This window comes from Astyanax mexicanus, chromosome 15, assembly GCF_023375975.1.
Source record: "Astyanax mexicanus isolate ESR-SI-001 chromosome 15, AstMex3_surface, whole genome shotgun sequence".
Classification (NCBI taxonomy): Eukaryota; Metazoa; Chordata; class Actinopteri; order Characiformes; family Acestrorhamphidae; genus Astyanax; species Astyanax mexicanus.
In genome coordinates this window covers 9,535,441-9,556,501 of record NC_064422.1, presented here as the reverse complement: position 1 = coordinate 9,556,501, position 21,061 = coordinate 9,535,441, and the positions used below count along the sequence as shown (strand labels likewise).

The 21,061-nt window shown below is 35.7% G+C and overlaps 2 protein-coding genes across 7 annotated transcripts in view; one reads left to right on the top strand and one right to left on the bottom strand.

Moving 5' to 3' along the window:
• g6pc3 (glucose-6-phosphatase catalytic subunit 3) overlaps positions 1–7,266 on the bottom strand; it is a 28,063-nt gene extending 20,797 nt beyond the window's left edge. For all 6 annotated transcript variants that reach the window (XR_007424574.1, XR_007424575.1, XR_007424572.1 and 3 more), the window contains exons 1-4: positions 7,012–7,266; positions 4,278–4,384; positions 1,424–1,514; positions 449–567 (exon numbers count right to left, since the gene is read on the bottom strand). Coding sequence is in view for 2 of the 6 variants with exons in the window: in XM_007239746.4 (XP_007239808.3) it covers positions 449–567; positions 1,424–1,514; positions 4,278–4,384; positions 7,012–7,229 (535 nt within the window). In the remaining 4 variants the exon portion in view is untranslated. The remainder of the gene's footprint in view (positions 1–448; positions 568–1,423; positions 1,515–4,277; positions 4,385–7,011) is intronic.
• Positions 7,267–11,290: 4,024 nt separating this feature from the next.
• Positions 11,291–19,825, top strand: lsm12b (LSM12 homolog b). Its single transcript, XM_007239748.4, has 5 exons — positions 11,291–11,495; positions 14,494–14,627; positions 16,115–16,224; positions 17,800–17,926; positions 19,123–19,825. Exons 1-5 carry the CDS (start codon positions 11,369–11,371, stop codon positions 19,213–19,215), a joined length of 591 nt encoding a protein of 196 aa, XP_007239810.2. The 5' UTR covers positions 11,291–11,368; the 3' UTR covers positions 19,216–19,825.
• The last annotated feature ends 1,236 nt before the right edge of the window (positions 19,826–21,061 follow it).

Sequence of the window (21,061 nt, the reverse complement as noted above, 5' to 3'; positions counted from 1 at the left end):
GATATAACACATACGTAGAAAGTGCAAAAATGACCTGCTGTTTGCCAAATAGTGAACCCACAGCCATCTATATTGTTGCCCTTTCTAATTAAGTGTTATAACAGATTATTAAAGATGTTTAAGGCATTTACAACCTAATTAGTAACCATTAATAAACTAATTGTAAACCATTTATAAACCCTTTATAAAGGTAGTCTTATTTTAAAGTGGTACCAAACATCTTCAAGATTTATTGTGAGTTAGGAGCATGGAAAACACTAAAAAGTTCATAACAGAGAAATACTGATTTAATTTCACCTAAAATACTTTCTAACAAACTACACAATTAATAATTAAATTCACAACGTAATCAATAGTCATGACATTAAGTTGTTAAAGCTATAAAAGGCCTTAATAGTGGGTTTTCTAAGCCCATGAAATTGGTTTGAAAGTAAGATTGAGAACAGACCTGTTATGGTGCCCCCGATGACCTGGTGAGGAAAGTGTGCCAAGATAAAAATTCGAGACAGACCGACCACCACCAACAGCAGAGTGTAGAACAGGTAAGGTATCGCAGCCAGGACCTTACTGTGTGGATACAAGTGTGTAACAAGTGTGAAAAAGTCAGGAGAAAATTAGGGATTCACTAATACTAGGGATGTAAAAAATATTCGTGTCAAAGTACTGCAGTATTATATTTTGCCATGCTTTTTTCATCTTTAGATCTCACTGTAAAAATTAAACTTGTCTTTTATTCAGATTTTGTGTGGTGTGTTTTTATACTATAACAGTTGTCATAAAATTTACATTTCCTTGATTACAATATCACAAAACATAGCAAAACAAGTCATCGAAATTCTTGAATTGTTATAGGTATGCATAATAATAGTCAGGTTTTGTCAATATACACCTCTCAAAATATTGATCCCAACTCTATCTAACCCTAAAATACTGATAGTTACTTATAAATCCTAATATTCACATCATAAAAAGATAAACTTGGAGTAAACCTCTCAGAATAAATACATTATCGACATGGCCTCAATATGTATCAGCCAGTACCAGCCAAAGTTTGGACACACCTTCTTATTTAATCTATTCTTAATTTAATTTATTTTCTACATAATTAAAAGGATTCTGGTTTGTTTCACACTTTTTGTTCATTTAATAATTCAGCACGTGTTTCTGTACAGCTTTAATATAGTCTTCACTATTAAATTTACAATGTAAAAAGAAGAGGCCTGTAAAAACTTTTTACTGGTACTGCATTTGTAAATATAAATGCATTTATTAACAATTTATACACAATATAAAACATGACCAAATTCATAAGGTAGCACTTTCTACACAAGGTAATGTGTAAGTTTTTTTTCTAATCATATTGACCAGTCCTGGGATAAACTGCTGAAAATAATAACTTTAATAATAAATATTTCTGACTGACCTGCCAGTCCGAGAGTGCAGGAAGGAGGCTAGGGCTGACACGACCACCCACCACACCGCACCAGTCACCATGGCATGACCAGAGGGACTACCTATCAGTGAAAACAGACCCACAAGGTCAATTACAAAGATTTAAATACATTTACATTCATATTTATTTTATATTTGTATTCAATATTATTTTTTAAATAAACAAAACTGAATCAGATCTGAATAGTACTAAAGGGCTAAGGGCGAGTGAGCATCACACTGAACACTCCACTCCGCTCCACCGGTTAAGATTATCTTAACACTAGAATACTGAGAGCATTCTTGTGGAATATGAAGACATGACAAAAAAATTTATGTTTTATACATAACTCATAAACCCAGCTGACTGCTGAAAACACCAGCACACAATATACATCTCAGCATGTGAGATTTGCAGGGGTCTACAAATAGGGTTGTGCCAGATCATATTGTGCACAATATTATTCTTTTTTAAATGTTTAAATCGTTTTGACAATGTTCACATTACAAGCCTTATTGATCAATTCCATCTTTTAGCCATTTTAACAATCAATACTCATAAATGTAAATGTATCTGCTGTATCTGCCTGTAATAAGAACAAATCTGAATCAGTTCCATACATACACATATTGAGAAGTTGTTAATGAGGAGATGGTTACAATATAAAAGCAGGTTCTTCTACTGCTTAACATGGCATCTGTTTACAGATAAAATCCCTCCTCTCAACAACAAAAAGAACAAATCAGCTGCTTACAGGTTACTGCTTAGAACCCCACATAAAAGCCTCTGTTCACACCTGGTATTAACATACATTTTGGATGATCTAATCACAAAAAATCAAAATAGGATTGTCAGCTATGAGCTCTCATGTGATCAGATTTCACACCATTACCAATGGAGGTGGGGCAAGATGTGAAGTATATTACAGAATACTAGTGCATCTCAAAAAATGTGAATATCATTGACGAAACAAAAAAGTGGTGTTGGTCCACTGTGTTATATTATAAAGTCTAAAGTCAGTGCAGTGTTTTCCCCAGAAAATCTCACAGGACTTAATGCTTTCCTCTGCTGACAACTTTTAAGGAGATGCAGATTTCATTTTCCAGCAGGACTTGCCACACTGCCCACACTGCCTCAAGTGCTAATAGGCCTTATATAATAATCTAATTTTCTGAGACACTGATTTTTAGATTTTCATTGGCTGTAAGCCAAAATCATCAACAATAAAATAAATAAACTCTTAAAATAAATCTCTCTGCATGTAATACATTTATTTAATATATGAGTTTTACATTTTGAACTGAATCCCTGAAATATAACCTTTTCAATTATATTCTATTTTTTTTTAGATGCAATAGTATATTGAGTATTGCAGAATTACAGTATAGTGATTGTTATTATCAGCACCAATTTGTGATAATATTGGATAGTGAGGTGCCCTGTGATTCCCACTCTTATTATAGGCAAGTCTGTTCACTCTGTAGCCATCTTTGCAACTCCAACTACAATATAACTAATAAAATCTGCTGAAAACCTCAAAAAGTTTGTAACATTTGGCTAAATAATGCACAGAAACATTTTTTCTTGCTATGGCTACTGCACTTATACAGGTCTCCACATCAACCCTCCCCCACTGGCAACATCAGCAGTAAGCTGATTGGCTCTTTTTGCTAAAGGTCTGGACTTGATCCGTGATCAGATTATCTCCATGATTGGTGTTACCAGAAATACCACTAAGATTGCAGTCAGTAGTCGGCCTGCTTATTAATATAGTTTGTTATTACTCATAACAAGGTAAAAGCATAAGTTTAGGTGATTATCAGTACTTTTCAACCAAAATAACTTTGGTTCTTGAAATGGTTCCAGTCCCCATTACTTTATAACTACTAGTCAAAAATATTTAATACTATTTCCATTTGTATTAAGACACCCCTTGAATTCACTGACCTGAATGCAAGCATTGCTCTTTTTGGTGTCCCCCCTATAGATACTTCACTCTTAAAGTATAAAGCAGACTTTATTGCATTTACTACACTTAAGGCGAGGCGTTTAATTTTACTGAGGTGGAAGTCTTCATTCCCACCTTCACACTCTCAGTGGATTATGGAAATATTGAGATGTGTCAAAATGGAGAAAATCAGGTACACCATTAGAGGTTCGTTGAGCACCTATAAAAAAAATGTGGGAACATTTCTTTGTATATGTGAGAAGCTTACAATCCTTTGTTATTCCTCAGTAACTGTTGAATATTTATTATATAATTGTGTTTTTTTTTTGTCTTTCTATTATGTTATATATGTTCCTTTTTTCTTTTTTAGGATACTGTGTGTCTTATCTATCCATTTTTGTTGTATTTTTCCCCCTATTTTTGCTTAGTTTTATTTGACTGGATTGGATTTAGCTCTGTATTATTACATTAAAAAATAATAAATAAACCTGGGGGAAAAAAATGGTTCCAGTCAGGAGAATAAGAACCTTTGTGTTGTTCAGCGAACCAGCCTGCATTTGCACCACTTTTAAAAGAACCGAGGATACATGAAAAACACTTTAAGGAAATCTTAATTATGCTTTAGCGCAATCAAGGATAATTCAGTGCACTGTGGACATAAGGTCAAAAAACAAGCTCATTTATTTTTTTCACCCCCAAGATGATGTTGATGTGATCACTGACCCAGAGTGACCGGATTTAAGCAGACTTTAACTGCAGATACTCTGGTATAAAGTAAATGGGCAGAAATAATTTTAAAAACTGGTTTCCAATTTAGCAGTTCTAAACGACTCTGAGTGAAAGCTGAGCACAAACACTAATCCATTATTCATTTCAGAGTTTCTCCTGCTGTATTACCTGGTCCTGTTTCACATGAGGACTGGAACTGTTCCACTTTAGGTGCGTTTTTCACAAATAACTGGGATTCTCCGATCCACCAGTATGGCCTCTGTCCAAACAGGATCCTGAAAATAACACAGAACAGCAAAATTAGAAACTTGCTCACAGATCAATTGCAATTATACTCACATGCCAAAAGTGACCGGCAGTGTCTAGCTAGAAGACTTTATGCAAAAACATCCCCAAGAGTCTCTGTCAGAATTTACTACATCCAATACAGCAGACTTCAACACATTTATACCACAGGTCAGTGCAGTGTTATTTAACTACCATGGATTAATGCAATATGACCAAACATCCATATTAGGGCTGCCACGATTAGTCGACTAGTCACGATTATGTCGACTATTAAAATAGTCGACGACTAATTTAATAGTCGATTAGTCGTTTTTTTTTTTTCTTTGTTTTTCTCTCCAAACTGCTGCGACTGCCTTTCTGTCCTGGACGCACATGCGCAGTAGTGGAAACCGGGGTAGGTAGTGGACGACATCTCAGGACATTATACAGACAGGCTCTGGTTTCATGGCTACCCCGCTACAGAACTCAAAAGTGTGGGATCACCAAGAAAATAAAAGTGAAACGCATGCAATGCAATATCTGCAATGAAGAACTTGCCTTCCTCGGCAGCACAACCGCGATGCACGAGCACCTGAAAAGGAGGCATGTTGTGGCTGATTAAATGACGAAGAAGCTAAATTGCTATTTAGCTGCTAAAATTAGCGTAAACAGAGCGTTAACTTAGTACTTAACTTACTCATCTTGATAGCTTTAAAACAGAGGTCACTAATAGGCGGACCGCGATCCGGATCCGGATCCGGACCCAGACGTTGTCACAAATGCCGTCCCAAACCGATAAACTACAGAGAAGGATTTCATTCTGACAGTGGCTTCTGTTTTCAGTGCTTTTCGGTGCAGTAAACTCACAGATCAGTCATGTGTGGTGTAAAATCACCAAATGCTCTCCTCTGCCAATCAGATCTGTGCAGACCGCTGCCCTGTGTACGGTAATGTACACAATATCTGGACAGAGAGGCATTTTTTATTAATATACTTTTTTTTCATAATAGTTCAAACAACCTCACGGTTGAGATGTTTCATAAATGCCAGTGCCTTATCCTTATTTTACACAGTTGTTTACACTTTATGCTAAACAGTAAAATAATTGTCTGTTACAACAAGCTGCATATTTCATTAAAGGTTTAATGAACTATGATTTTAATTGTTTTTATTTTTAGTTAGCATATAGCTGAAATCTAATGTTGGTTGTATAATAGCAGCTGCATTCTATTGTGATAAACTGTGTTTTATATTCAATTAACGCATGATCCGATTAGTCGACTAATCATAAAAAATAATCGGTGATTAGTCGACTATAAAAATAATCGTTTGTGGCAGCCCTAATCCATATACTGATATAGGCCACTTCATATCCGACTACATGAAATCTGCATCTCTATAAAAGTTGTCAGTAGCATAGGAAAGCATGAAGTGCTGTAAAAATTTGCAGGAAAACAAAACTGCACTGACTTTAGACTTGATAATAAAACACAGTGGATCAACACCAGCAGATGACATGTCTCTCCAAACCATCACTGATCATCAGTAAATTTTACATTTCATTTGTAAATCAAGGGAGCAGAGTCTGGAGGAAGAGTGGAGAGACGCACAGTCCAAACTGCTCGAGGTCTAGTGTGAAGTTTCCACCAATCAGTGATGGTTTGGAGAGCATATATTCCAATAATAAACAAACTTCTTATGGCAGGGCACTGTTTTTTTTCTACAAACTACTTGCAGTGCAATAGAGTGTGATTTTGGATGCGGCCACTTTAGAAAGTAAACCAATGGATGACTGCGTTTGAATATTACTTTTAATTTCCGCATCATTAAAACACAAACAATTTCAGTAAATTACACACATTTGTTCAAAAGTGAGAGGCCAGAAACAGGCTTTTAGAGTCAAAGGTTTTGAATATCAGAGCTAAAATCATCAACAACATTTATTTATTAGCTAATTATGACATAAAAACTCAGATTTTTAATTACACGTTTTTGCAGTATAAAGAGCAGAGACTAAGAAGAAGTGATTTCTTGACTATTACATTTTTACTATATGTAATTTTATGGGTTTTTACTTTTCTACTTTTACTTTTAGTACATTCAAAACTGTATACTTTTATACTTTTACCTGTATTTTAGTAGATAAAAGAGAGCTTACTTTTCTACTTTTATTTAATTTCATTTGAATTTTAATATTTAGGAGTACTTTTACTTTCTGTACCTTCATGGATATGTACTTTTAGTTCATTTAAAAGTCTGTCCTTTTATACATTTACTTTTTTTTTAATTAATTTTCATTAAACACATTCAGAAGTAGCTATGTACTTTTTTTACTTTAAACCATTTGGGAGTGCTTACTTCTTTACTCTTAATACTTTTGTACTTTTACCTAAGTAACAAAGTATTTTGTATTTTTACATTCCACATCAGTAACGTTACACACAGCACAGTGCCTCACAGCTTTACTTACAGATACATTACTGGTATAAATATTAATAATAATAAGGGAAATATTAATTTCTAAATAATATAAGCTGTTATTAGTTGTGTAACTGTTATTACTCTGCACATTACTGTAATAGAGAGTCAGGTTTACTGGTTTATATATGAGGATTATTTTAATTTAATTTCTCACCATTTAAACACCAGGTTGAGCCACTCGGAGAGCGCGGAGACCCACAGCACGGCCACGCCGCTGCGCCGGTGCAGGTAGAAGGCGAGCGGGAAGACCAGCAGGAACGCGGCTTTAGGGTCTCCGAGATGAGTCGCGAAGAGCCAGAAATCCTCGTATCTCCGTGTTTCAGTCTGAAGAGCCTCGGCCACCCACACTCCGTGGGTGTAAACGGCCTCCATGTTCCGCGCGGAGCTGCAGTTTTTACCGGCGCTGTGTTTTACCGGCGCTGTGTTTTACAGCTGCGGGTAGTTTAGCTAAGGGGGTCACGCGGGGTGAACTGGCCCGGGCGCGTCCCAAATCCCTAATTCCGCACTTGGTCGACACATCAGAAGTCTTGATTTCGTGCTCCATCTACAGTGATAGTAATATCCAGGGTTGCCAGGTCCAACAAAAATATCCAGCCCAAAGTCAATCTAAAACTCGCCCTTCAGAAGCTTAAACGAGCCCAAAATATATGTCTGTCACACGTTTAAAGCAAATGGCAAAAAAAAAAAAAAAACTGGCGTACGACTATTTTGTTTATAAGAAATGTATGATCAGTATTGCTATTTATCTTAAAGTCATTAATAATATTGTAATATTTGTGTTTTATTAGTTGTTATTAGTTATTTTATTATAGTTTTATAACCCAGTCAAGAACATTTAATAGTAACATAATTAGAAAAAAAAAAAAAAAAAAAAAGAACTGACTTTTACTTACTCATTTCTGTTCTTGACCCTCCTGAACCTGCCAGATTGGTTGTTTTCATGCCAAATTGGTCGGTTGTGTCTGAAATAGGCTAGAGAAAAACATTTTTTTATCACCTAGTGATTTCTGGTTACATTAATTTACTACATTTTGGCGGGAAAACCCAAAATGTACATCGTGGCGGGAAAACACGAACCTGGCAACCTTCCTGATGTCAAACTCGAAACTCAGATTCGAACTGAATCGATTCATTTGAATCACTGGACCTATGACCGAAATGGCTCAGTACTCCACACACCGGTTAACGGCTGAACTGTGTCTAAAACTCTGTATCAAAATTAGCCCTGGATTAAAGTTAATAAAGCTCTGTGCTGTTTTTATAGAATAATCTCTGATCACTATATTACCCATTTAGAAACAAAAGCCTCACATTAATGAACTACATGAAATTAACAGCATCCAGCGGCCCGCCATGTTGCCAGATTGGTTGCTTTCCTCACACATTGGTCGGTTGTGTCTAAAATTGGCTAGAGAAAAAAAGCATTTAGACGGGTGTACAAAACTATCAAGTATTGGTTGTTGGCAAAGACAGAGCTAGTCCTGCTGATGGAAATTAAAAGCAGTGAATAAGCAGTGTTTGTGTTGGATATTCTGTATGAGTATTTATTTGCATTTTTTGTATTGTAATTACTTTTCTTTTTTGTTACAATCTTTTTTATTGATTTTACAATTAGAAATCTCTGCATTATAATAGAACATTAACATTGAAACATAGAATAGGGGGTGGGGTGTCAATCACATAAAAACTAAGAAAGCAGAGAGCATACAAACTTTATAAACAAACATACATCAACAGTACAAGTCATTGTACTTAACATAAGACTTAACATAATTTATGACATCAGTCCAAAAATGAAATTGTAATTACTTTTCTAATGTGCATCGGTTCTTGTGTCCTATTATACAATTCAATAATTATGATAGTGTGCATATATACAATAATTTAAATGTCGTTTTTTGTAAGTATTGATAAATAAGATAAATAATTGTATTTTAAGTCCATGTTGGAATAAACCCTGTAATAATGCTGAACACCATCTGTTTTGTTTTTAGACGGTTTTCTTTGCATTTTGGAGGTTTTAAAACATGATTATCCGAGTAATAATGTTACAGACTGGCAACCCTGGTGACTCGCAGTCCGCTCAATTCTTTCAGCTCTGTTGCCAGATTCGAACGGAGTTGATTCATTTGAATCAAAGTGTTTCAATTCACTGCTTCGTAATCCGCATTTAAGCGGAAAACAGGTTTTGTTACGTCACAAAGTTTTTTATTATTAAGAAATCAGTAAATCTATAAACAATGACAAATTATATATAGATATAATGCAATTAAATCTTATAAAAATACATATATGTTTTTGTATATAACACAATACAACATAAGGTAAGGTATGTATATAATCGTATAAGTCTGAATAAACAAATGTTTTTTTAATGAGGATATATTTTTAGCAAACTTAAATTTGTGCAATATTTACCTAAAATTATAATCATATTTAAGAAGAGATTCTTAATTGGGTTTTCTCCTCTCTAGAGATTCTCTGAGCAGTGTAGCCTGTCTGACCACAACTGAAACGCTAGAGGGCGCCAAACGCCTCAATGAATGGGGGTGAATGAACCCTTCTAAAACGTTTTTATTTATAGAATTTAAATGTTTTGTTACATATATATATATATATATATATATATATATATATATATATATATATATATATATATATATATATAGTTACATATCGCTCACCTAATGCTTTAATATGTTTTGTATATATTTAATATATTGTTATTGACAAATATTTAAAAATTGACATCCATACAGATCTTAAAACAAAACATAAAATATATACAATATGTAAAAAAACGAGCCAGTTGTTTTTAATCATGAATTTATCCTGTGCAACAGTGGTCTTTCTTACCTGGGTCATTTTTTTGGATTGACTGATTTTAATTTCTTAAAGTATTTTTCTTTACATAACTTTACTCTACTTTAGTAGTTTTTGCCTAAATATGGATTAAAAAGTTACTCAAATAGGGTTATTCACTGTATACCAACTCTACCTCTTCACAACACCACATGGCACAGCTGTTAACTAAAAGACATTCCAGGTGACTCTACCTCATGAAGCTGACTGAGAAAATAACAAGATGTGCAAAGCTGTCATCTAAGCGAGAAGTGCTCAATAAAAACTTTAAATTATGGAAAAACACTGAAATTAAGGTGTGCCCGGTGTGTATTATTATTATTATTATTATCAATAGTAATTTTATTTTTATTATTATTATTATTATTATAAACCACAATTACACAGTGTATACATACATTTTATAAGATATCAGAAACGTGTAGTTTAAGGAGTTATTTTCGAGCTGAAGGGAATTAAGGCTAATCTCAGCTATAAGAGTATATAGTGTGTGTGTATAGAGGGATGTGTGGGTATATTGTGGAGGTCAGTGTGAATGGGTGAACTGTTCCTTTGTACGGTCCGTCCTCCGACACGCCCCGTTTCTCCGGGTTGTGACAGAGCTGGTTTATGGAGAGCCTGCCCACTTCTTGGTTCCTCCTTTATCGCAGTAAATGACTGTTACCGATAGAGAGAGCCCGCGAGTGAGTCCAAAATGAATGGAGGTGTATGGAGATAAACGGCTAAAACTCCAATAAAAATCGTTTCTAACTACTTGTGCAGGATATTATTTTCATTTTGCAAGGTTTAATTATGTATTTTCCTAAAAAACAGTTCAGAAAACTTTAGTTATATAGTTTAATTCTTTAACAGGTAACAGATTCTACCATAGTATAACGGGTTTTAACTAGTTACTGTGTGCTTGGCCTAAAATTACTTTTTAAAAACCCAGAACATTTTTTCGTATTTTTATTAAGTAAGATATTAAGTGAGTGAGATATTAAGTCATTATTTTGAGGTCCTAGGTCATTGTTTTGCTTTTGGGAAAAAAGTGTTTTTCAAAATAATGAGATAGTATTTCAAAAAAATCTTAAAATATGAATAATTGGATAGTACCTAAAAGTAATAAGATAGCATCTCAAATAATGACATGCTATCTCAAAATATTTAGATAGTATCTCAAAATAATATTTTACTATCTTATATGAATGACTTACTATCTCAAAATATTAGGATAGTATCTCAAAATAATGAGACAGTGTCTCAAAATAATGAGACAGTGTCTCAAAATAATGAGACAGTGTCTCAAAATAATGAATTGTGAGATGATAGCTAGGTTGGTGGGGTTACAAAAAAAGGCTTATAACTGTAAAAAAGCATTTTATAAAGCGTTTTATAAATGACTACAGGGCATGAAACATGTTTGATATATTTATGTTGAGAAATGTTGAGAAAACTATAAGAACAGCACATTTTTCATTTATAAACTATTAATAAATGATTTACCTCAAAAGCTCCACAGGATCTCATGTATTGTGGGCTCACTCCGGAGCGCCCCCTGGTGTCTGGCCCGCGAGGGAATGTGTTGAAGTGGGTGATCTCCGCTGCGGAGGTTCTCCGGTTTGTGTCCGCCGTAAAGCGCCGCTCTCCGGGTTTCCCTGGCGGAGAAGATGGCGGCTCCTGGACCGGGGGAGTATTTCAGCGTGGGAAGCAGCGTCTCCTGCCTCACCTGCCTGGGCCAGCGCCTGCAGGGAGAAGTTGTGGCCTTTGATTACCAGACCAAGATGTTAACTCTGAGTATCCTTTGTTTGTTCCGTGATGGTGCCGGCGGTTCCCGGGCCGCGCGGCGTGGAGCGGCCCGGTTCTGTGGCAGCGAGTCCGACTGAGTGTGTGTGTGTTTGGGCGCCGGGGAGCTGCGGGCTTTAGCCGCTATGCTAACAGAGCTCAGGGCTGCTCATTCATACGGCGCTGGAGCGAAGCGAGCCAGGATTCGGGTGTTTGGACCCGCGGTTGTTGGCTTTATTTGCTGTGTGGAGCTTTGCTGGGCTGCTGTAGCGGTTAATCTGGTGATTATTCGCAGCTTCCGCGTGTTTTGATACGGCTGTAGTTGGGTTGTCTATACGTTTAGCTTAGCTTAGCATAGGGTAGCTTAGCTTTAGCCTGCCCTCCACCTCTAGCTCTGGATACGAGACTCGGTGTAGTTAGCATTAGCGTTAGCATTAACTAACTTAACTACTAGCTAATTTTCCTGTGCGTTTTCTTGCTCATTTAAACATAACACCTACTTTAGAAATTAATAATAATGGCGTGTATTTTATTATCAACCAGAATATCAATCTAAACGATAAATTATATGATCAAATAGTCTTGTGTTTATCGATTAGCTAAAGCTAACCATTTGGCCAAGATAGCTAACTAGCGTTAGCTGAGTCGGCAGCTGAGGGTAAGGCGTTTCTACTGGCAGGTAACCGAATGTCAGTCAGTTTATAGCTGGGTTAATCATGTGGGGATCTGCCGAGATGTGATACTCTAAGTTTATATTAAAGGAAAAATACAAAAGCTGAGCTGAGCGCCTTTTGTAACATATATTCTATGAAAAAAATGCATTCCTCAAAAAAGTGTATTTTTGATCATTTAACCCTATGGCATGATGTTGCCTCAGGCAACAAACTGCTTTTTTTGATAATCACACTGTACCCTAAATTTTGAGTTCATAGTGTTTGTTTTTTAAAGTTGAAAATATAACGCATATCATGCTGTTGAGTTAAGCCTCACAAAATACATTTTCCTACCTTAGGCATGAAATCAGTCATTTAATAATAATTTTTTTCTTACTTAAAGTTGTTTTGAGTTAAATTCTGTCCCTGTATTATTATAAATCAGAACCAGGATCCGGCTTTATTGGCCAAATATACTCGCTTATAATAACACTTATGAGACAATACGTACAGTGTTCTGAGAGTGTTCTGATGCATTAAAAACAAAATTCTAAGGATACACTTTTAGGTTTATTACGTTAGCAGCACATTTTTAATATTTGCAGTTCTTATAAATAAACAATCTCTGTAAATTGGATGGTGTGACTGGGTTAAAGATAAAAAAAATAAATTTTTGAAATTCCTTTATCTTCTGAGAAATAAGTGTTTAGTAATAAAAAAAAAATAGGGATGCACTGAGATCATAATTATGTTGGCATCGGTCTGATGGCTAGATTTGACCGATATTTTAATATTTTGGCCGATACTTGCTGATGTATTTATTGTATGCTGGAAAAGGGCCATTGACTTGTACTGTTGACTGACACTGACCAAAAATGTAAAAAAAAAATAATAATTTAATGATCGGCACTCGATTCAGAGAATCATTAAGCACCATATTACAACATGACTTAAATTGGATAGTTGGATTAGTAAAGCAGTGTATCAGGGCTAAGTTAATAAAGGTGGTTAGAAGCTTTTTTTTATGAATTGCCGTTATTATATAATATGCTAAAATTTATATGATGTGCAATAAGTTGACAGAACACATGTAAACTACTACTCATCTGTTGTAGGTAAATGGAAAACTGGACAACTAAATTCAGTATTTTTTTTCCTCAATGTTTTGCTGTGTTATTCAGACAAAACCCAGCCTATTAGCTAACTAGCTAGTTAAGTCAACTCTGTTTGTGTTGTGTTAAATATTTGGTTTGTGGTGATGGTGGTCAACCCTTTAAAGTTAGATGGTGCAGTCTTGGTTTAAAATCACTTCTGTTTTAAAATGCTTTATAGAAATGTTTAGTTTTTCCTAAATGTTCTATGTTTGTCTGGGGTTATTGATGAGAATTGAAAGCACTAGTGATTTATACCTAATGGTACGAGACACTCGTCTGTATAATCAGTCTCTTACTTGATGTTGGCTTGCATTGTCAGGAAACTTGAAATGTGATTAAAAAAAATTAATAATAGAAAAATCGACTAGTTCAAAGACTTTGTTGATTGGGTTTCCAGCTCGTTTCATGTAGCTACAGGTCAAGTCCTTGGCTGCACCTAAAACAATGAACTGTACTGTAAACGCAGAATGTGCAGGTTCAAATGGTTTAGAATTGCGATATGAAAGGAGGCTATATTTGCCACGTTGGTTTAGAAGAAATGTCTCCTCTCTAAGTAAAGTTTAATGCAGCTTTAATTAGGAACTGCGGGTCAATATGACTACAAATTGACTCCAAATTCTAAATGCATTTGACCTACATCATTACAGAATACAATCCCGTTATTAGTCACGTGAAGTGACAAGGTGTAAACAAGATCAGTATGTCAGGAAGTGGGGGTCAAATTTTTGCCATTGTGTCTCTGTTATTAGTCTAGAGAGCTTTAATACAAACACGCATAAACAGTTGACACGAGGAGAGTGTGGCCACAGTCTTAATCATCACTTAGTGTTCTCCTCCAAGCATGTTGAAGCTGTTTTGTGGCAGTTGAGTTGCAAATGCCTTTTCTTCCCTTCTAGCTATGTCATCATGTAATGTGGAAGTGTCGGCTAACACTGGTGAACTGATAATATATGAATGTTTGATGTGACCCATCTTCAATTAAAGACGGGGTTTGCTGTCAGCATTTTTGTGGTCTTGTCGGAAGTCCTAATTGAATTATCAATTATCAATATCCGTACCAAATTTAGTTTTAACAGTTATCAGCCAGTACAATAGTTACAACATGCTTCCCTGTTTGTATACCAGTGTGCTTGGTTACCCAGTGACCCAGATAATTATTATATACTTTCATTTTCATTTGCCTTAACTTCACCCTTCTCTCAGAATGTGCTTCTTCCAGTGGCAAGCCCAACCTCAGTGACGTCATCCTGGTTAACTTAGCCTACGTTTCAGAGGTGGAAATCATTAATGATCGTACTGAGACACCACCTCCTCTAGCATCTTTGAATGTGGGCAAGGTAAGGTCAACTTATTTTGCTTTTCTTCTACTTTTATGACCTATTTGACCTTCAAGCTTCAAAAAGGAGTGGTGGGTGCAGTGCTGTAGTTTGAAAATAGCGTACATTGTGCTAACTAGTAGGTAGAATTTATTTTACGACACGCGTGCTGAAACCTTGAGTATTGTTTAATGCTTATTTCCTCAATTTTCTTTTCTTTTAAAAACTATTTAGCGTTTCAGTTGAAACATCATTTACATTTTTTATTTAGGCTTTGTTCTTGCGTAGGCAGATCAAATGCTGTAGTACTTTTCAGAAAGTACAGTCATGCCTCGTCCAGTTGTAGACTCATGTGAGTCTTGAGCTACAACTGGAGGAGGATGACTGTACTGATGTCTCCACACAGCCTTTTGTTGGACTGTTCTAAATTTGTGGCCTGTAGTTCACTAATAAGGAGTCTACGCACTTTTATTGACCTCCTCGGAGATGGTCAGACTCTATTAGCTTTTGTCCTCTATTCGAAACAGTGTTGTATCAGAGAGGAAGTTTTGATCCAATCCCAGAACATTTTTATATTGCTTAAGATAACCTGGAAAATGGCCATAGTTTTGTGTAGGTCAAGTGATTTCTTATATGTTTATGGTAGCAACAGTAAACATCTGGAACCGTCATGTTTTATGCTCTTTTACTTTTTTACACTAATTTTATGTAGGAATCGCAGACAGTGGTTCTAGGTGGTTCATGTTTTTAGAAATTCCTGTTATCTGACTGGTGGGTGGTTGAAAGGCTATTTAAAAGTTTAGTTATTGTATTTATTTATTTATTACAACTTCTATGTACTTGTGTGTGTGTACAGGTGTATTATTTGTATTATTATTCTGCTCTATTTTTAAAATAAGTCTTAATCATTACAATATTAAAAAGGCTGCTGAGTATGATTCTTTGCATGCTTGCCTTCCTACTAAAACCAGATTACTAGGCTACTTAATTTCTGGCATTATTCTCCAGTAACCGGATTATATACATATATACAGCTCTGGAAAAAAATGAGACCATTTTAGTTTCAGTATATGTTTGAGTAAAATGAACATTTTATATACTCAAATTCCAAATAAAAATATTTTCTCTTGGAGCATTTATTTGCAAATTACAAAGGAGATGCAGAGCTTTAAGACCTTTTTTTTTCTTTCTTTTTGTTAACAAAAGCTTTTTTTGCTTGATAGGAAAATATTATTTAATAGTTATTTCTGTCTTCTAATATGAATTAATTGATTCAGTTGTTAAGAGATATAGCCTCAAAAAGTATTAACTTGAGATCCAAAATATGGCCTGTAAAGAAAAACTTGCAGTGCTTCAAAGTGATATGTATTTGATTTTGCTGATGTTTGATATGCTACAACAGACAAAGGCATTGTTCCTGTCTTTTACATGACTTGTATGGCTGGGGTGCTACCCTGTATAATGGTTTGCTGTCTGTCTGTGTGTGTGTTTGTTATCTCTTCTCCCAGCTTGCCAGTCGGGCGAGGACGGAAAAGGAAGACAAGTTATCCCAAGCCTATGCAATCAGTGCTGGGGTTTCAGTTGAGGGCCAGCAACTATTCCAGACTATACATAAAACGTAAGAATACAAACACAAGCCTTGCTATTATTCCTGTGCTGAGGAGATGACGTACCAGCCTACCAAATATACAAAACTCGTTTCAGAAACTAAACTATAAAAGAAAATGGTTGTACTCAGAAAAGAAATCCAGAGTAGATGATGTGTTGTTTTAAGAGTCATAGATAGAAATGTACACTAACATTCCACATGAAATCTAAAGAACGCTAAACTGTAGGATATGCATGTGGGAACATGCTGGCCAGTATTAATCCTCATTTACAAGATGCACTCATTCATTGCACTAATTTGTACTTGAAAGGGCATTCCCTAGAGTTTCCTGTGGTATTGCAGCCAGCCTTACATACAGCTGTAATACTGCAAAAAGAAGTATTGCAGCAGTAATCTTAAAACTGTGTATTGTGACCTAAGGCTGTAGTGGCTGTGTGTTCAATGTACCGGTAGATTAAAACTTTTCCACTTGTGTGTAAACTGTGTGTAAGCTGCGTGCCTCTGATTCACTGCAGTGTCAAATGTCCGTGTTCGTGTGGCTGTTATATTTTCAGCCCTGCAAGCATTTGTCAGTATTAGGGCTGCCACGATTAGTCGACTAGTCACGATTATGTCGACTATTAAAATAGTCGACGACTAATTTAATAGTCGATTAGTCGTTTTTTTTTTTTTCTTTGTTTTTCTCTCCAAACTGCTGCGACTGCCTTTCTGTCCTGGACGCACATGCGCAGTAGTGGAAACCGGGGTAGGTAGTGGACGACATCTCAGGACATTATACAGAGAGGCTCTGGTTTCATGGCTACCCCGCTACAGAACTCAAAAGTGTGGGATCACCAAGAAAATAAAAGTGAAACGCGTGCAACTGCAGTGCAGTGCTTTTCGGTGCAGTAAACTCACAGATCAGTCATGTGTGGTGTAAAATCACCAAACGCTCTCCTCTGCCAATCAGATCTGTGCAGACCGCTGCCCTGTGTACGGTAATGTACACAATATCTGGACAGAGAGGCATTTTTTATTAATATACTTTTTTTTTCATAATAGTTCAAACAACCTCACGGTTGAGATGTTTCATAAATGCCAGTGCCTTATCCTTATTTTACACAGTTGTTTACACTTTATGCTAAACAGTAAAATAATTGTCTGTTACAACAAGCTGCATATTTCATTAAAGGTTTAATGAACTATGATTTTAATTGTTTTTATTTTTAGTTAGCATATAGCTGAAATCTAATGTTGGTTGTATAATAGCAGCTGCATTCTATTGTGATAAACTGTGTTTTATATTCAATTAACGTATGATCCGATTAGTCGACTAATCATAAAAAATAATCGGTGATTAGTCGACTATAAAAATAATCGTTTGTGGCAGCCCTAGTCAGTATACACTTCAAACCCAATTTGATATATATGTTCGTTAATCTTGTTATAAATTCTGGTATACAGAAGGAATATATAATACTCAAGCAAACAGAGCAAAGATACAATTTTAAATATGATTGTATTGATTATGCACAGTAAAATAATTATCATGATTTCCCCATTTGTTCTGTGTATGGACAAACTTTTCTCTCTCATCTGTTTTAGCATAAAAGACTGTAAATGGCAGGAGAAGAACATTATTGTGATGGATGACGTCGTAATCTCACCGCCGTATCAGGTGGAGAACTGCAAAGGAAAAGAAGGAAGCGCTTTAAGTCATATACGCAAAATCGTGAGTATCTTATGTTTCATTTCACTATAGTTCTGGACAGAAAACACTGTTTTAAACAAACTTACAAATAGGAGAGTCGCAGTTCAAACATACACATTTGCATGTTATGATAATTCATGAGTAAGAGCAGAAATCCTGTCGTTCTTCCCCGCCCTCTCCTTTATTGAAATAAACAGGCTGAATCAGGATCACCTCACTATTAATGAATAAAACATAAACAGAGCCCTTGGAACTTGGGCTCAAACTGTTTCTCAGCTCTTCTCCTATTGGATACACCTTAGGTTTTCAATTAGTTTTTCTCACTATACGTAGAACACACTTTGACTGTGGCAAAATTAAAACTATTTATTTCGGTAGCCAGAAGACATGCATGACTCTTTGCCCTTACTCATACTGTAATTGCTCTGCAAAGATATGAACTGGAGCTCAGACTGGCTGTGTGGGGTAGTTCAGTAATCTCTAATAGACTGGATATTTTATTTATTGAATAATTTATTCGTTTTAACTGTGTGATATCCAGCTAAAGATGAAACACATCCTCATCAACTGTTCTGCTTATAACCATATATGGCAACCCTACTACCAATAAACATTAAAAGAGCATTTTGAAGAAAAAAACAAAACACAAGGGAAAACGCCCAATTTTATACATATGTAGCGAAATATATATTTCCCTTATCATGCTAGAAAAAACTATGAAAAACCACAAGTCGCCAAATATGTGCTGAAGTGGCAGTAAAACCCCAACAACCAACCAACCATTTATTTATTGTTATAAACATGGGCTGAAGTATTAACACAGTTCTTGCTTCATGTTAGCTGCTGCAAACAAAAGTAAAGAATAAAATTGTGTAAATTAAACCCCTTTCACAACTTAAATCACTTGGAAAGACTGTGTGTACACAAATGTCTATTAGTTGTTCTGGACTTTACTTACACAAGTGAGCCCATGTGTGATTAGTGCAGGTAATGTTCTGGAGAATTCACAGTGGGTTCAAGCCGTGTCTCCAGCATGCGCTATCTAGATACCACTCCTCGCCAAACCATGCAGAACCAGTTCTGGATGTGTGCTGCATGTGTGAGGGCAGGTCCAGGTAATGTCTGGCCCTGATTCTCCAGACACTTTCTGGAGTCCATATGTGAAAACTGAGTTGCAATATTCTTTTTTTTTTTTTTTTTCTTTCCTCCTCTCGCAGGTTGAGAAACATTTTAAAGATGTGGAATCTCAGAAGTCGATGCAGCGTTCACAAGCACAGCAAACACAGAAGGACTCGTCGTTATCTTCCTGAGGGGGGAAGGGGCGAGCGTGGTTCGGCCAGAGAGGGCACCACGGGCATCAGCGCTCTGAGAGCCAGACGAGAACGGCGCTCCCCTCTCTCCTACCCCTCCCCTTCAGCGCCGCAGTCGGAGGGCGGGGGATACCAAGACCCCAGGGTCTGCAAGATCAAACAAAAACAAATGAAAAACATTAAAAAAAAAAAAAAAATCAGAAAAAGTGAGGGTGCAAAGAGTTAATTCTAAAATTAGATTTATAAAGATAATTTAAAATACCAATTATTAAGAAACCCATAGTTTTCCTGACTAACTTCCATCATCTTTCTCTCTCTCTATCTCTCTCTTTCTCTCTGGCCCTTCTTCCTCCTTCTCTCCTATTCTTCTCTCCTTTCATTTTCATCCCTCCTTCGCCTTCTATTCCATTCTGTCAAAAAAGGAAAAAAAAACCAAACAGTCAGAAAAGCTTGTTAGCTTTTTGTTTTCTTCCCCCAAATTTTCCTTTTTTGCCATCTTCATGTTCATGTGTCTGTATTTTCTGTATTTTAAACAAAAATGTGACTTGAAATGCCACACTTTAAAAAACGGACGTTTTCTAAAATAAAGGAACAAAAATTCTGACTGTAATACTGTACTTTCACCACTTTTTGCCAACATCTCACTCACACACACACACACTATAGAACATTTTTTCTATTATTCTTGGAGATGGATGGTTCTGATGGTTTCAACTTAACCTAACTAAACATGTTCTGCTAACCAGGTGTCTTTTCTTAATCAGGTGTACTTTTTTCTAACAGGGCTGCGGTTATTAGTGTAAAACAGCTTGTTTCTAAATATTTGCTACAATAGGTAATGAATATACTACAATAAGTGATGAGTTGTAGACCTGCTCTGATCCACTAGTAACTGCTGAAGTGTTGTCAGCCCTGTTATGGTCTGTTAAGATCAGGTCTGTTAAGATGAGGGGGAAAGTTAAAATCTGCTCTGTAGGGCACTGTTCTTAGCAAGTGTGGGGGGAAAAATATCTGTGAAATATAGTAGCCCAGTGGGTCTCAGTCTTGGTAGTACAAAAAAGGACCCGAACTGAAGAATTAATAAACAAGCCCAGTTTCTTTACAAAAATCTCTCTGGAACCAAAGGAACCTTTGGAACCATCCTCATGGCATGGTACACCTATTTTGAACAAGTGTATTAACATTAGTTTATGTCTCTCTGTAAAAACTTTGTGGGCTTCACAGTTTGGAAGACGTGCAGTCCCTCCCCAAACTGAAAGGGATTCTGATTGGTTCTGCCTCTGTTGTTCCATCCCCATCTGTAATAGAGGGTTTGATTGGATATGCCTCTGAATTTATGTGTCATGTACCTTTTTGGAAAGTAAATTAAATTACCACAGTACATTTTTGTAACATGCTAAAATTGTACAGTATACTTAAATATATTAGTATAGCCAACAAAGTATACTAGAAGTGTGCTACTTACTAAAGACAGGAACAAGAAGCATATTTGTATTGTAATGTAAATAGATCACATATTTAACATCAATTCTTAGTACATTCGTAATATACCCGGTGTATAATAATATTGATACAGTTGTAATACTCATTAAATGTATTATAATTTTACATACATTAAGTAATACATTTAAATGTTACTTAAGTATATTTAAAACAGTTCAATTTTAGTACAGTTAAGAACACTTAGCACAGTTTATGTAAAACTTTTTTATGAAATTAAAGTATAATAAGTACAAACAAAGTTGTTCCAATTTAGCACACTTTAAATATACTGATTAGTAATGTGGCTACAAGTTCACTTTAGTGCAATAGAACATAATAATGCTTAGTATATTTTAAGCTACTT

Excerpts from the sequence above, each read along its gene's own strand:
- lsm12b (XM_007239748.4), top strand. The coding sequence starts at position 11,369 with ATGGCGGCTCCTGGACCGGGGGAGTATTTCAGCGTGGGAAGCAGCGTC. Across the intron at positions 16,225-17,799 it reads TTCCAGACTATACATAAAAC|CATAAAAGACTGTAAATGGC; the intron begins GTAAGAATACAA and ends CATCTGTTTTAG. Across the intron at positions 17,927-19,122 it reads TAAGTCATATACGCAAAATC|GTTGAGAAACATTTTAAAGA; the intron begins GTGAGTATCTTA and ends CTCCTCTCGCAG.